This window comes from Physeter macrocephalus, chromosome 4, assembly GCF_002837175.3.
Source record: "Physeter macrocephalus isolate SW-GA chromosome 4, ASM283717v5, whole genome shotgun sequence".
NCBI classification, from domain to species: domain Eukaryota; kingdom Metazoa; phylum Chordata; class Mammalia; order Artiodactyla; family Physeteridae; genus Physeter; species Physeter macrocephalus.
Genome location: NC_041217.1, coordinates 109,497,659 through 109,513,403, shown reverse-complemented (window position 1 = coordinate 109,513,403; position 15,745 = coordinate 109,497,659). Strand labels below are relative to the sequence as shown.

The window sequence follows — 15,745 nt, the reverse complement described above, 5'->3', positions numbered from 1 at the left end:
AACCTAAGTGTCCATCAACAGATGAATGGATAAAGAAGATGTGGCACATACATACAATGGAATATTATTCAGCCATAAAAAGAAACGAAATTCAGTGATTTGTAGTGAGGTGGATGGACCTAGAGTCTGTCATACAGAGTGAAGTAAGTCAGAAAGAGGCAAACAAATACCATATTCTAACACACATATATGGACTCTAAAAATTTTAAAAAATGGTTCTGAAGAACCTAGAGGCGGGACAGGAATAAAGATGCAGACTAGAGAATGGACTTGACGACACGGGGAGGGGGAAGGGTAAGCTGGAATGAAGTGAGAGAGTGGCATGGACATATATACACTCCCAAATGTAAAATAGGTAGCTAGTGGGAAGCAGCCGTATAGCACAGGGAGATCAGCTCGGTGCTTTGTGTCTACCTAGAGGTGGGATAGGGAGGGTGGGAGGCAGACGCAAGAGGGAGGGGATGTGGGGATATATCTATATGTATAGCTGATTCACTTTGTTATACAGCAGCAACTAACACAACCATGTAAAACAATTATACTCCAATAAAGATGTTAAAAAAAAAAAGAAGGAATATAATTCTCTAAAAAAAAAAAGAAAATGTTTTTGAACCACTTTTCAAAGTGTAGACTAACCATGAGATAAGGAAGAGGCAGCTCCTGGGACTGCTAGAACACCATGGAGCAGTGAGGCGGAGCAGCTAAGCCAGGTTTGCAGAAGATCTGGTCAATCCTGTAGGTGGCTGAGACAAGTGTACGTGCGAGTGACAGAAGTCCTGAGGTCAGAGCCACCGCTTGCAGTGGACAGCTGCTGGGGCTCAGATTTCTGCCTTAAACTTCATCTTCTTCACTTCTATCTACTGAGGCTGGTTCTGCAGGCTAGAGTCTGCCTTAGACCTTAAAACGCTTGTTTTGTCAGCATTGCCTCCAGGGTGGCCATTTTCATCTGGAAACAGAAGCACTCCTACTTTTCTTACATAGGTCTCTGGCCTAGAGACCCAAATGTATGTTATTAATAAGAGTGAGGCATTGAGAGAAGATTAGATGTGACCCAAAAAGAGGATCAAGTGCATGTAGGACTGAGACCGATTTTCCATTTTCCAGTCATTTCCAATTCCATAATTTAAAGTTGAACTCAAAGTTATATATTGGATGTAACAAATTACATTCAGCTACTTTTATGCTTATTCATGTTTCTATTTATTCAATCATTCAAGAATGTTAATTGTGCATGTGCTGCATGCCAGGCACTATAATACATGACAGCAGTCTCCACTACACCTCTGGGACACAAACTGAGACCATGACTCAGCTCTTGATGCCGTGACTTGGTTATGCACAGATGGACACTGTCTGGTTCCTCCTGGTCTCAGATTTTCTTAGAGCCTTACCCTGGTGCCAGCTTCCTAAACTGCTTTTGAGGCAGCCCATGACAAACAGGTTGAGTTATTTATTTTAAATGGATTTTATTCCATCTATAGTATCAATGACAATAAACTTTAAAACCAAGAGCTTTACATTTGTACCTCACTGATGTTTGTTTGTTCTTTCTTTCTTTCATTCATTCATCAAATCATTGTTGAGAATCTACTATGTGCCAGGCACTGGGAATACAAAGATGAGTAAGATATCATCTCCCCCAGAGGGGTTCCATAATCTATTGGAAAAGCCAACCACAGAAACAAATGATGACATTGCACTGTCATTAGTGCTATGGTTGGAAAAAAAAGACAAACACAAAACGACATGGAAACCAGGGAGGGACCAACTCTTTAGGGCTGTTAAGAAAAGGCCCCACTGGGCTTCCCTGGTGGCGCAGTGGTTGGGAATCTGCCTGCCAATGCAGGGACATGGGTTCGGGCCCTGGTCTGGGAAGATCTCACATGCCGCTGAGCAACTGGGCCCGTGAGCCACAATTACTGACCCTGCGCATTTGGAGCCTGTGCTCCGCAACAAGAGAGGCCGTGACAGTGAGAGGCCCGCACACTGCGATGAAGAGTAGCCCCCTCTTGCCACAACTAGAGAAAGCCCTCACACAGAAACGAAGACCCCACACAGCCAAAAATAAATAAATAAATAAATTTAAAAAAAAAAAAAAATAAATAAATTTAAAAAAAAAAAAAAGAAAAGGCCCCACTGAAGAGAGATATGGCTGAGCTGGATCTTGAATGGTGGTTTGCAAGTTTCCAGCTAGAGAAAGGCATTCCAGGTAGGAAGACGAACAAGTGCAAAAACGTGGAAGCTCAGAAGAGCAGTGCACAATTAGGAAACAGGGAGATCTTCTGGCCAAAGCATGGTAATAGGGCAACAACAGCAGGAGAGGTGCCAGGAAGGACATTTGAGTCCAGATGGCAAAGAGCCTTGAGTGCTTTACTAACCTGTGGACCTTATCCTAGTACCACCAGTATAATCAGAAAATCACTCTGTCAGGAGAGCAGGGGTTAATTAATTGGTGGGAAGTATGATGACCAGTTGCAATAGCCTAGATGAGAGATGGAGAGGACTGATGTACAGGCAGGGTGACAAGGATGTCCAGCAGAGGAAATACAAGAGGGAGAGAGAGACATACGAGTCATGCCAGGACTTTGTGACCAGTGGGATGTGAGTGGGAAAGAAAAAGAGAAGTTGCTGTTAATTTCTTGACATTTAATTCATTCCAAAAAAATGAGAAATAGCTCTAACCACCTACTTAAAGGCTATTTTTAAGTCATCTTAATACTTTAATACTTTAAAATTACCAGTCAAGTATTTTGTAATATGGAAAGCCAAATGACACTGTTACTCCCATTGAATAATGGTTGAAGTTCAGGGAAAGTCAATGTGTAGACATGCTGAACTGTAAATTGCATGCCCTACTTAACATTCTGTGAACTGGCAGCGTTTTCCTTGGAAGCTACCAGCCTGATGTCTTTCATAAACACCATGGAGGTTTCCTCGGTAAAGATGAGGCAAATACTGGGAGCCATTTTCTCTTGATCTGCTGGGAGCCCCATGTTTTTATCTCAAATATACAACAAGACAGGAAGGAGAATTTCCTTTTCTAAGAAGAAACTTCTGAAAGATTACCCTGACTGAGCTGTGTGTGATGAAGAAGTCCAAATCAAACAGATGATCTAAGTGACAAGCCAAGAAATACAGGCTGATGTATTTGATGATGATGACAGTTAACATAATCATCTCATGTACTCAACTCACAAATTGGCACACGTCATGTGTTAGGAGCTCAGTACTCTCCATGGATTAATCCTCACAGCAACTCTGTGGGTTTGAACCCAGGCGGTCTGTGCTCTTAACCACATCAGTATACTAAATCCTTCATTAGATAATGGCTCTGGAAAACTACTGTTTTGTTTATTGTAAGTTTCTTATAATAACCTGGCTGGGGGCTCTGGCATTTCATTTAATATCTTAAGGACAGCTCCATTTACTGCTGAATGGCTCTAAGGTCTTCCAAAGTACAAAAGGAAGAAAAAGTTATATGGGCTGAGAACCTCTAACATGTTAAAAGTACAAATCTTGATGGTTATCTATATTCCTATCACTGGTGGTCATTACATTTTTCAGAGGGCTTCTAGACTCCTGGATAGCCCTGCTCACCAGAGTGAGGCGGTGTAGGAAAGCCCGGCTCACCAAGGACAAAACCAGGATCTGAGGGACACAGGCAGCAGCAAGAAGAAAGCTGCTGGCTTCCAGGGGTCTCCTGCCTTCCTAGAATTCCTCCAGATCACTTCAAGGTGCCCTTAGAAATAAGGCTTCTGTGCTGTCTTCAAGATGGAGCTTTGGTTAGAGGAAAATTGGTCTTTTTTAACCTAGAAGAGCTATGTTTAAATTTATTTATTTTTACTGTATACACTTTTTTCAAATCATTTTTACATTGAGATAAAAATATACGTAAACAAGAAATTTAACATCTTAACCATTTTTAAGTACAGTTCAGGGGAATCAAGTACATTCACGTTGTTGTGCAACCAATCTCCAGAACTCTTTTCATCTTGTGAAACTGAGACTCTATACCTGTTAAACACTAGCTCCCCACTCCTCTTTCCCCTCAGCTCCTGGCCACCACCATTCTACTTTCTATCTCTATGAATGTACCTGTTGTAAGTACCTCATGTAAGTGGAGTCATACAGTATTTGCCTTTTTTCTTAAGTTTTTGGCCACACCACACGGCATGTTTTTGGCCACACCACACGGCATGTGGGATCTTAGTTCCCCAACCAGGGATCTAACCCTCTTTCATTGGCAGGTAGAGTCTTAACCACTGGACTGCCGGGGAAGTACCAGTATTTGCCTTTTTGTGACTGGCTTATTTCCCTTAAAATAATATACTCAATTTTCATTCCTGTTGTAGCGGATGTCAGAATTCCCTTCCTTTTGAAGGATGAATAATATTCCATTGTATGGATATACCACATTTTGTTTATCCATTCATCCATTGATGGACACTTGGGTTGCTTCTATCTTTGGGGTATTGCAAATAATGCTGCTATGAACATGGGTGGACAAGTATCTCTTTGACACTGTATCAGCTTTTTACAAGATTATGGTAGCTTTTTTTTCTGCTTAATGTTACATTGTTGTTCTGAGGAAAAAAATCCAGCCTTCACATAGCTGTTAATATGATAAGTTTCAGAGTAAATTCGTAGTTTTAGTATAAAATAGCCACACATTGTGGTTTGGCCTGGACAGGCACATATTTTTATGGCCACCTCTGGGGCTTGTGGGTATGGGCAGTAAGGAATGAGGAGCAGCCAGCTCCAAAGCCAGGACCGGGGAGAGAAAACCCAAGCCGTGGCGGAGTAGACAGACCAGGGGAGCAGAAGGGCCCTGGTGCCTGGGGCAGAAACAGTAGGGGGTGAGGGGGGAGCCTTCATCTTAATATCCAAATCTGCTGGTCCTCTAGTCTTCCCAGTTGCAATAAATGGAAAGTACAGAGAGCCTGTTGCTCTTACCAGAAACCTGGCTGTCATTCTCAGCACTCATCTCTCTCACCCCTCCTGTCAACTCTAGCTTGCAAACATTTCTTTTTTTTTTTTCGCGGTACGTGGGCCTCTCACTGTTGTGGCCTCTCTCATTGCGGAGCACAGGCTCCGGACATGCAGGGTCAGCGGCCATGGCTCACCGGCCTAGCCGCTCCGCGGCATGTGGGATCTTCCCGGACCAGGGCACGAACCCGTGTCCCCTGCATCGGCAGGCGGACTCTCAACCACTGCGCCACCAGGGAAGCCCGCAGATGTTTCTTGATTATCCACTCCTCCATTGCACCTTCATCCAAGTCACCATCCTCTCTCACTAGAACTACAGCAACAACCTCCCATGGTGTCCCCTGTTTGCTTTTACCTGACTCTGATCCATTCTCGCCACAGCAACCAGAGAATCCTTTCATATGTCAGTCAGATAGTCCTCTAGGCCTAAAGGGCTCATTAAAAAACATTACACTTAGAATGTAATCTAAATGTTTTTCCTAACAAGGCTTTGCAAGGTCTGGACTCTCCTGGTCTCCATTTGTTTCCTATGTCTCACCCTGGGATTATCAGACTCCAGTCCTATTGCCTTCCTCAAAATAATAAATGCACTAAACACTTCTCAAGACTTTGGTGTGTATTAGTCCTTCTGTCTGGAATGCTACTCCACACCAAAGTCTTCCCGTGCCGAACTGAAGCCTAAATGACTCATCTTCAGAGAAGCCTGTTCTGACCATTCAGCCTAAATTACGAATGTCCCTTGTTATTCTTTCTTGTGATATCTTTTACTTCATAATACTTTTCACCTTTTTTTTATTATATACCTTAGGATTTGTTTGTAGAGTATCTGTCTTTCCACTGGACTGTAAGGTCCAAGAGGACAGATCATGTTTGTTTATTAACCATTGTTTACCCATCCATCTACAGTACCTGTTACATACAAACAATCCACAATTATTTATTGACTAACAATATATACTATTGACTAACTGATAGACTAATAAATGAGTGAATGCATAAGAACAGGAAGTGTTCCTCTGAGCCTGAAAAGTAGCCTTGATGGGAATTTCCCTGGACTTTCCTTAAAAAAGAGGAGGAGCTGTCCCTTGACAGATTCATTCACCCCAACTGACCTCTGGTTCTCCACTCTTGGACCTCATTAATCGGGACCTATCTGTCCATCGGAGGTCTGCCCATTCTTCATTGCAGGAATGTAAACAGTGTTATAAAAGGTGAAATGGCCTTTTCCACTCCAACAGCAAAGAAGCCCGTGAGCCTCTACACAGTCCATGATGGAGGTGTCCACACCGTTCAGAGATCACCTTTTTACAAGGACATTATCCTCACTGTTGGGGGTTGGAATGTGGCCATCTGGAAAGAAGGTATTATGGTAAGTTGCCTGCAAAATGGAGGAATGGGTGTGTGGTCCTTTGTTATTGAGAAAAACAATAGGAACAACAGACTGTTCTGACATAATAATGCCTTTGGGACATTTTTTAGAGAAATTGGAACAGATGGCCTGGGCCCCAGCCTGTCAGCAGAATCACTACAAGCCTTTGGAAAACACAACCATTTGCTTTTCTTTCCTGAGGGAAGCAAACATTTACAAGTCTTTTGTTCTCTGAAACCAAACAGTCTTTTCTTCGAAATACCGTGTATATCATGGGCAGTTCCCTTGATTTATATTTTTCCCTCTGCTTAAAATACAAGATGGGATGCTGATTATGGCATGAAGTCCAAGGAGAAGCAATGGGTCTGTCACTGCTCTTGCACCGGGCAATTTGTCAGCAGGTTCAGAAAGTGGGACTAGGAAAGCTAAGGGGTCCGTCACCAGGCAAGCAGAGACGTGCATGGGTCAAGGTGAGGCAGTGCCAAGAATCCAGTGGTCCGGATTAGGACAGGGCCTGGGTCCAGGCAGACAGAAGCTAAACTGCTAAAAACTAGAAAGACCAGTAAAATCTAGTGAAGCAAGGGCATGGGAAAATCAGTATGATATGTCCCTCTCATGAGCTACTTAGCTACTTTGATAAGAAAATTATCAAAATCTGTAAAAAAGTATGTATATATATATATATATATATGTATGTGTGTGTATATATATATATATATATTTCAGAGCTGTAATATATGTATTCTTTGACCTAACACTTTTTTTTCCTTTTATTTCTGGGACTCTAACTTACAGGAATTCTCAAAAAAATAATGTGTGAATATATGTACGTTTGTCATTGAAAAAAGTTGAAAACTCCTTAAGTGTCCATCCACAAAAGGACTTCTACTTTATAACAATGTACTTTTGTATGCTCATTTTTTTTTTTTTTTACAACAAGCAAGCATTAGTTTTGCAGTTAAAGAGAAAGACAAAAGAAATTTAGGCAAGATTGTCCAAAGACCATGCAGGGGTCAGGAACCTGGTTATCCACCAAAACTGAAGGAGCTGAGCAAGAACAGGTTTGGCCTGTTGCCTCTAAGGAGTCCGTGAATTGGTGACCTTCTTTGTTCCCTGTAGGAAGGTTTTGTTTTCATGTATCGGAGGGTGGAAGGCAGCTCCATGACTTAGTTTAGTCCCGCAGATGTATGTAGGTGAACGAGCCCAGGCAGAGCATGACAGTAGGAAGAGAGCACATTCTGATCTTCAGTCTCTATGAAAACCTCCCAAAGAAGGCAAATTACCCCAAAATAGAGAAAAGATAAGGTGATCTTATGTTGCTTTGGTGGTCCAGAATCTCTCCCAAATAATATTAATAAGCCTTTGGATGCAGCTCACAGACAGAATTGACTTTTCATTCCCTTTTCCTGCCCACCAGAGCTATTTCCATGGTGAGTAGGCACCTGACAGGAAAATAAAGATATAGGCAAAATTTGCTTATAATCTTTACTTATCTGGTGTCCATCAATCTCCATAGAAATAGCAATGGGATTTAGCAGCAGTTGGATTATTAGAACCATAAATAGCTCGATTGGAAGGTTTGATCTTTTATATGATCATAGCCATCTGAGTTTTACTTTTAAACAATCATTGTGAATATCTCTCAGATAATAACAAAAGATTTTAATTTGTTTTTTTTTTTTAATTTATTTTTAGACTGGACCCCTCCTTCAGTCATCCTGTGCACCAAAAAGGTACACCTCAGGGCACTGGTCCCTGACAAGGCCTGGAGTCTTTTACATTGGCCGAGAAGATGGATACATCGATATCTGGGACCTTCTGGAGAAAACCCATGAACCAGCCCAGTCACAAAACATCTGTATAACTATGATCACGTACATCAAACCCTGGACCTTTTCTGGTATGTTAATTCTTATTGAATGAGCTAAGTCATTTTGCCTTTTGGGGCTAGCTTAGGAACATTTTGACATTCAACTGGAAAGCCTCTGATGTTTCTTCTCAAGATTTTTCTTCCCATCCATCTCTTCCCTTCCTTTCTCTTTCCTTCCCATCATTCCCCTTCCTTTCCCTTTTCAAATTTTGGATACAACCTGAGTTTCTCTCACTGTTTTCTTTATCAACAGTTATTTCTGAGACACATTTTAGTATGTCAAGCAGAGGCTGATTTTAAACCACACAATAAAAAGCGTCCTTCTCACCCTCTCTGGGTCCCTAAATCACAGGGTGAACCCTAAATCTTTGCTACTTTTTGCTGCTTCTTTTCCAAATAGAATAAGTTCTGTACCTTTAATTTTTCATTATGTCACAAATTTTCAATATTTTGTCACTTTATGGCCCTCCACTGGACAATATCAAGCAGTTTCCTTCTTGAGATCAGATGACTCTGCAGGGTCATATATTTCTTTAAACTATAACTTTTAAACTAATTAAGAGGAAAAGGATAATGTATAACAGAGCAAGAAGAAATTTAAGAATGTGTCGATGGAAAAGTAATTTATATCCTTTGTCGCAATTTCTCTGTTTCACCTAAGTAATACTTTCTACCCAAATTCAGTGGATATTTGCTTCATTTCAAAGACGTTTCCCTTTGTTTCCAAAGATTTGCAGGCATAAGATTGTCTTTCTATTTATTTCTTTCTCAGAAGAAACATTACATTTAGAAACACAGTCTTCAGAATCTCTAAGAGTGTCAGAGTCTGACTACTACTACTTGTCCGTATGTGTCACCAAAGTGTGTTTTCTCATCTTTGCTACAAAACATTGCTTTTGTATACCTCCAGGGATTACAAGTCTAGGATTTAGCAATTTGAACCAGACCTGCTGAAAATGAGAAGAAAAAAGTTGATGAGAGAGAAAATTAAAATTTTCAAACACATTTGTGTTTTATATCCATTTTAAATGGTCAAAGGAAGCAATTTGTTTTTATAATAAGAAAACTGGTTCTTTTTGTGTCTTTGAAATTCATCTGGATAATGGCATCCTTTAGCCCTTACTATGTCTTTGGTGAAAATTGTCATCATGATTTTTTTTTGAAAATCTTCCATGTATTGTCCCTGCTTTCTTTTCAAATCTGCCCAGTGGATCCAGTCAGAGCTAGGAGCCACACTCCTTACATATAGAGGCTGAGAAAACATGACTGGAGGTGAGCAGGGTGGCTGACAAAGACTCAGGGTCTCAGCCTTCATTTCACCAACTGGAAAAATGGCTTTTACGTGTTCATATGGTCTCCAGTCGTGAAGGTCTGATGAAGATGCCAAGATCATTGTAACCACAACAGGTCCTTTGGGAAATCACAAAACATAAACACAGTACATGTTTAACCTCTAAAGTGGCTTTCTGATTGCAGAGTTGTTTTTCTCCCCCATTTTTTAAATCTTTCAGCTAAGCAGCAATTTATAGCCATAGCTGATTATTATGGAACATTGCATATATTGGAAATTCCTTGGACACTAAGTCGCCCTTCCACCAATGAGGTTAGTAACTTTTGGCTTTGTCATAAGATGTTATTTTCACATTGTAACCTAAGCGTGGGACCCTTATTTCAGTGATATCCTTCCCAGAGGGCCCAGCTGACATTTTTATGCATCTCTCCATTGCCAGCCTCCACCCATCCTTCCCCAACTTGGTGTGCTGCAGGCAGCAGGTCTGAAGTGGCAGTTTTCTGCCGCTCCAGGAACACCACCAAGGGTTTCAAGCAGTGTTAATAATTAGGTTATAAAAAGAAGATCAATATGTAGAAATACATAAATATGTATACAACCAACATTAAATATATAGATCACAATCTGTTGCAAGTCCCAACAACATCACCCTAGTTACTGGTAGGCAAAAAAATTTCCTTCCCTTGGTGGCCTTGCCCAAGGTCTCTGCTGACTTCCCTGCTTCTGTTCTTACGTCCACATGCTAAACTCTCCAGGGGACCAGGAACTCAGCTGTGCTTCCAGTCCCTTTAGGGTTTCCATTGACATCCTCATCTGGGTTTTCCAAGTTTGTTTGATGATGTGAAACTTCCCTTAGTCTTAAAAGTGAGAAGGAAAGAGGGGGGATGGGCGCAATCCCTGAACATTTCTCCTACAAAATTGCAATTTTTTGCAGCTCTCTCCTTTCAATCCCACTCCTTTCCTGCCATCCCCCAATTCTCAGGCCCCTAAACCTTAGCCCAGTAGCCCCCAAATTAGCTAGTTCCTCTGATAGTGGGCCTGTGGGCATTATCCCAAAGCAGGTAATCTAGCTAATAACTTACAAGCAGGAGAAATTCTTCAGAGCCTCGTGAAGAACATGGGGGCTTCCATGTGGGTCCCCCTCTCATGGGCCTGTGTTTCTAACAGGTATCAAGTATAAGCCACTACTTTGAAAGAGAAGTCAAGCATCTGGAATATGTAGAACAGCGTAAAAAAATTCGGGAAGAAGAAAAGAAAGAAATGGAGCTGGAAACGGAGAAGAAAAAAGTTGTAAGTTAAATTTCAGAAACAAAAATTGCGTTCCTCTGATGCCATGGAGAATATATTTGTTTGGCTTATTCCACAATTTTAATAGAAAAATTATGCCTTTTTACATTCTTCTCTTGTTCTGATGGGAGTCAAGGGGGCATTTCTCTGATTTCCTAGCTTACTATGAGTCAGAACAACCAGTTGGACACACCTAGTGAGATTCTACCCAATTTAAGTTTCTGAAATTTTCTATATTTCAAAGGCCTTTAGATACAGTGGTATCTAAATACCAGTTATAGATTCAGAGGTTCAAATTCGAATGCTTTCATTTCATAGAATTTTAACATCTAGTGAATAATGCATTAAAACAGTGCACAAGAGAGAGGACTATGAATTGATGCTTGGGCACTCGTCCCGTCTCTACCGCTTACGAGCTATGAGATCTACAGCAAGGTTTGTGTCTTTGCTGAGCTTTGGTTCTCTTGCTTTTAAAATGGGAATACAAAAAAAATAAAATAAAATAAAAAAATAAATAAAATGGGAATACTAATAACAACCTTTTAGGATTACTGTAAGGATTTCAGTTAGGTAACTTGACAAATAGTAAACTGTCATTAAGTGGGAGCTAGTGTGTAGCGACAGACAGACAAATAGATATAAATTTTACTGTAATAAACTAGAACTGTGAAATTTGCAAGAGAGGAGGATTTGGTACAGGACACATCCATCTTAAAATCTACCAAAAAGGAACCTAAATCTCTGAAGCCCCCATCCTCTTCCTCAGCCTCTCTGTTTGATGTGAATTCCATCACTCTGTTGGTCTTCCCGTGACCACTGGAATTTGGGGCCTTGAAATAGTCTGTGAATTCAGCTCTTCTTTCTTTCTCACTTGAGGTCATCTCAGTCCATCTTTCTGCTTGTCGCTTGCTCATTCCCTTCCTTGCCCTTTTGTCACCAACAATTTCATCACCGCCTGTTGTTTCCTTGTAGCCAAATATATAGCCTCCTCCAATGTAATTACTCATGTAAGACCCTAGGTCTCAATTCAAAGCACAAGCATGTGGAAATATTTTAATGTACTGCATTAGCAAATAGAGTAACATTATCACATTGATATATACAAATTAGTGGAACAAAAACAGAGGGAGCATCATTTCAAAACATTGTTTAGTGGTGACAAGGTATAAAAGAACACCAATTAATTAACTTTTCTTTGTTTTCTTTTGCTACCCCCCCCCCCCAAAAAATTGGTCTTGGTCTGTTCTTTTGCATAACCACAAACACTGGGTGAAATTCTGTCATGGGAGATAATCTGCCACCCTTTCCTATACCAGCAATCATCAATTACTAGGAGTGTTTAAATAACAGAGTGACAGCTAATTATACACATAGAATTGTGGATAATCCAAAAATAATTTACAATGTGAAGTACTTCTTAAAAACTTGAATATTATAATAATCATATCTTGGAATTGTATGATGCTTTTGAGTTTCCAAAACTTTCCCACCTTCTTGTTACTTCATTTCCATTTGACATAGTACCCTCCTTAAAGTAGAGCTACCACTTGTCAAGTTTTCTCTGGAACTAGACTGTGGATAAGTGAATACATTTAAAAGGGCTCCTCTGTTACATTTAGAAAATGAAAAGGGTCACCAAGGAAAAATAACTAATGTTAGTCAGAAGTATCTCCTTACAAGCAACTGCTGATAATAGGGGAAATGGGAACAAACTAACAACCTCAGAGGTTTGCAGCGGGGATTAAATGAGTTGAAATATTTACAGCACTTAGCCAGTAACTGGCAGACAGGAAGTGTCCACTATTAGTATTATTACCGAGGGCAGGGGACGATCACACATCCGTCCAGCAAGGCTGGTTTTCATGAGCGCCCCCCGACTGGCAGGGATTAGGCTGTGCACTTCAACCCACACATCTGAGAGAAATCATATACCCATCTCTTTGCAAACATTGAATCTGGATACCGCTCACTTATTGAAAAATAATAGTAATTACAGCTCTAACAGCACACAAAATGGGAATTTTCCTAACTGGAATTTCAGCTGGAGACCCGAAACTGAGAAAAAGTAGCAGTTTCCATATGATTCATTATGTCATCTCTATGGGACAGAGAAGACGGAAGAATTCAAAAGAATTCTGCAACCCCTAGTCAATGACCCACACTCCAGGCTACACAAGGGAGGCAAGAATTATGGGGAAGAAGGTTGGAAAAGGGGATTTTTTTTTTTGGAGAGAGGTGTTGGAGCGCTGTGTAGCCCTCATTCCCACTTCTGCAACACCACCCAGACCCTGGGAGGAGACCTTCAAGAGAAGCACTGCTAGAGATAGGTTGCTGGCCAGGATGGACCATTGGCCTCGTACACCTGGCAGGAGGCTTCCTGAGCCACAGAAATACAAGGGCTAGGAGATACCAAGGGACCAGAGCAGAATGTCCAGGGAGAATTTAGGAAACTCAGGGACAGGGACCTGACTCCTATGGCTGGAAAGTCTGCAGGCAAAAGATTGGCTTAAACTGCTCTGACAGACGGGTGGAGAGAGGACCAGGGGCAATGAACTTGTACTGATGGCAGATTGAGGGTGGTGAGGTTTCCTGGGGCCAGGTGGAAACTTGAAAGTAGCTAGGCTCAAATCAGGTGCCCCAAAGGACTTTCTAAGTGGGGTGAGGCAATCTCTACGGAAAGAGCCTGGAGGTGCACAGGGGGGCATTGCAGTGGGGGCCACAGGGGCAGCCTTCACTTGGATATTGGACTGGCCTGGGTCTTCAAATACCTGAAAACGGCGCTATTTCTAATACCTAAAAATGATAGGAAATGCTACGGAATCTGTCACATATGTTGTAAAGGACAAAGGTTAGAAGAATAACTTTTTTCTACTCTCACCTTATCAAGTCATGCTCTTTTTGTGAATTGGTTATTATAGCTAACAAGTGCTTACCGGGTGCATGCACCATTCTGAGGACCTGCCATATTTAATAATTCATTTAATCCTCACAGTGCTATGAAGCAGTTATAATGATTAGACATGAGGAATCTGAGAAAGCAGAGATATTAAGAGAGGGGGAAAAGCAAGCATACGGAAAGAATATGGCAGAGGAAGGGGAAGAGAACATCAGTCATTGTGAATATTCAAAAGCGGAAAATACCTCTTTCAAATTATCCTCTAAAGAAAATAGAATAAAATACAGTTCTGGTCCCTTTGATGGAATCCACAAAGACAGGGCTTTGTGACAAGGGATCAGAAGGGCACAGGAAGACATTAGGATGGGGACAGGACAAGAGGAGAAAAAACAAAAGCAACACAGGATGACACACCAAGATGAAGTGACCCTAAAGCTCATCTGAAAGCAGACACAGATGAGAAAAAACAAAATCTTAAAAATCGTAATGACTGCCCTAGCAGATACTACAATAAATTAAAATGTCACAATAATTAAACCAGAGCAGTACTCAGGCGAACACTGACAGATCAAAGAACAAAACAGATGACTCAGATTATTCAGCAAGTGGTGTTGGGTAAATTAGCTGAATAAATGCCCTTCATTGTTATTCTCTCCCCTCTCAATGTGGCAGGATCTTGTAGGCCAGCCTGGATCGCCCCTGCCCCCGAGAGCCCACGTCCAGTCCATCAGCAGACTGGGTCAGCCCCACCGCCAGGAGATGCCTTGAGTCTGTACACACCGCTCTGCTCATCTCTGCCCCTCCCCTTCAGAGCCAGCAGCCTCTCTCCCTAACTGTGCAAGAGATGCCCTCCTGCCCTCCGCCCCTCACAGCCCTTCCGGAGAACAGCAGCCAGGCCAGCCTTTCAAAAATAGCCCCTTCCCAGCCTTTGGTATCTCTAGCTGCCAGAGCTTTATACAAATGACTTGCTTTCTTCCCCCCTAGAAAACGTGTCAGAAGTCAAAAGAACAATTGGAAGCCGAATTGAAAATGGACTACGAGAGTTATTTGGAACTGGAAAAGAACATCCTCATCAATCTTGGTCTAATCAAAGTGAAAGAGACAATGTCATACACGGAAATGATATAGAAAAGCTTTCTGGAGGGGTGTTTTGAGGGCTTTGTGGGACTTTTCTTTACTCATCATTTTTTATGTGAGGTGAACTAGCAAAACTAAACATGAAAAAGGTTTACTTATGCATATCAAGCTTTTATTTCACTGCTATTAAAACTTTTGAATTAAACAATAAGATCTGTTTCCATTTTGGGACTGAATATGTACTAAACTTTGTACTGAATATAAAAGCTATTGATAATGAAATTTTCATTTTCCTGTAATAATACAGAGCTTCAGACATCCACCCTCAGTCCTCAACTGACATCCATTCAGAGCCCCTAATCCCAGACAGAAGTGGAGCTCAAACTTTGCTCCTAATTATCAGGTTGCTTTTGGTCACCTCACCAAAACGTGCTCCCACCGGGCCACTGCACAGATCGTCAGGCCATGTGCTCAACAAAATATTAGCAGATGGAATCCAGAAATATACGCATAGAAATGGATAACACATGAAGATCATGTTGGATTTATCCAGGAAATATAAGGTAAATTTAACGGTAGAAAATAAATCGATGTTTGATTAAAGGAGGGAATTTATGATACCAAGAAAATGCAGAAAAACATTCCCTAAAATTCAACATCCACTCATGATAAAACAATAAATTCTTTGCAATTACAAAAAGAAGGAAACTTCCTTAATCGGATGCAGGGTAGCTAAAACAATCCCACAACAAACATTATACTTAATGGTGAAAAGCTGAAAGTTTTCCTCAAGTGTGGAACGAGATGGTGCCCACTGTCGTGTCTTCTAGTCAATATTGTACTGAAGGTTTAACCAGTGTGGGCACAAAAAGGAAAGAGTGTATGAAACTGAGTTGTGAAAGAGCTTGATGTATCTCAATAACAGATTCAACGTCACAGGAAAGTGACTAGCGTGAGAGGTGGGTGGTG

The 15,745-nt window shown here is 41.2% G+C and overlaps 1 protein-coding gene across 1 annotated transcript in view; it reads left to right on the top strand.

Annotated features, from left to right (window-relative positions):
- DNAI3 (dynein axonemal intermediate chain 3) overlaps nt 1-14,827 on the top strand; it is a 79,933-nt gene extending 65,106 nt beyond the window's left edge. Inside the window, exons 18-22 of the mRNA XM_024119940.1 lie at nt 6,225-6,355; nt 8,051-8,255; nt 9,737-9,828; nt 10,684-10,806; nt 14,684-14,827. Of these exons, the coding sequence (XP_023975708.1) occupies nt 6,225-6,355; nt 8,051-8,255; nt 9,737-9,828; nt 10,684-10,806; nt 14,684-14,827 (695 nt within the window). The remainder of the gene's footprint in view (nt 1-6,224; nt 6,356-8,050; nt 8,256-9,736; nt 9,829-10,683; nt 10,807-14,683) is intronic.
- The last annotated feature ends 918 nt before the right edge of the window (nt 14,828-15,745 follow it).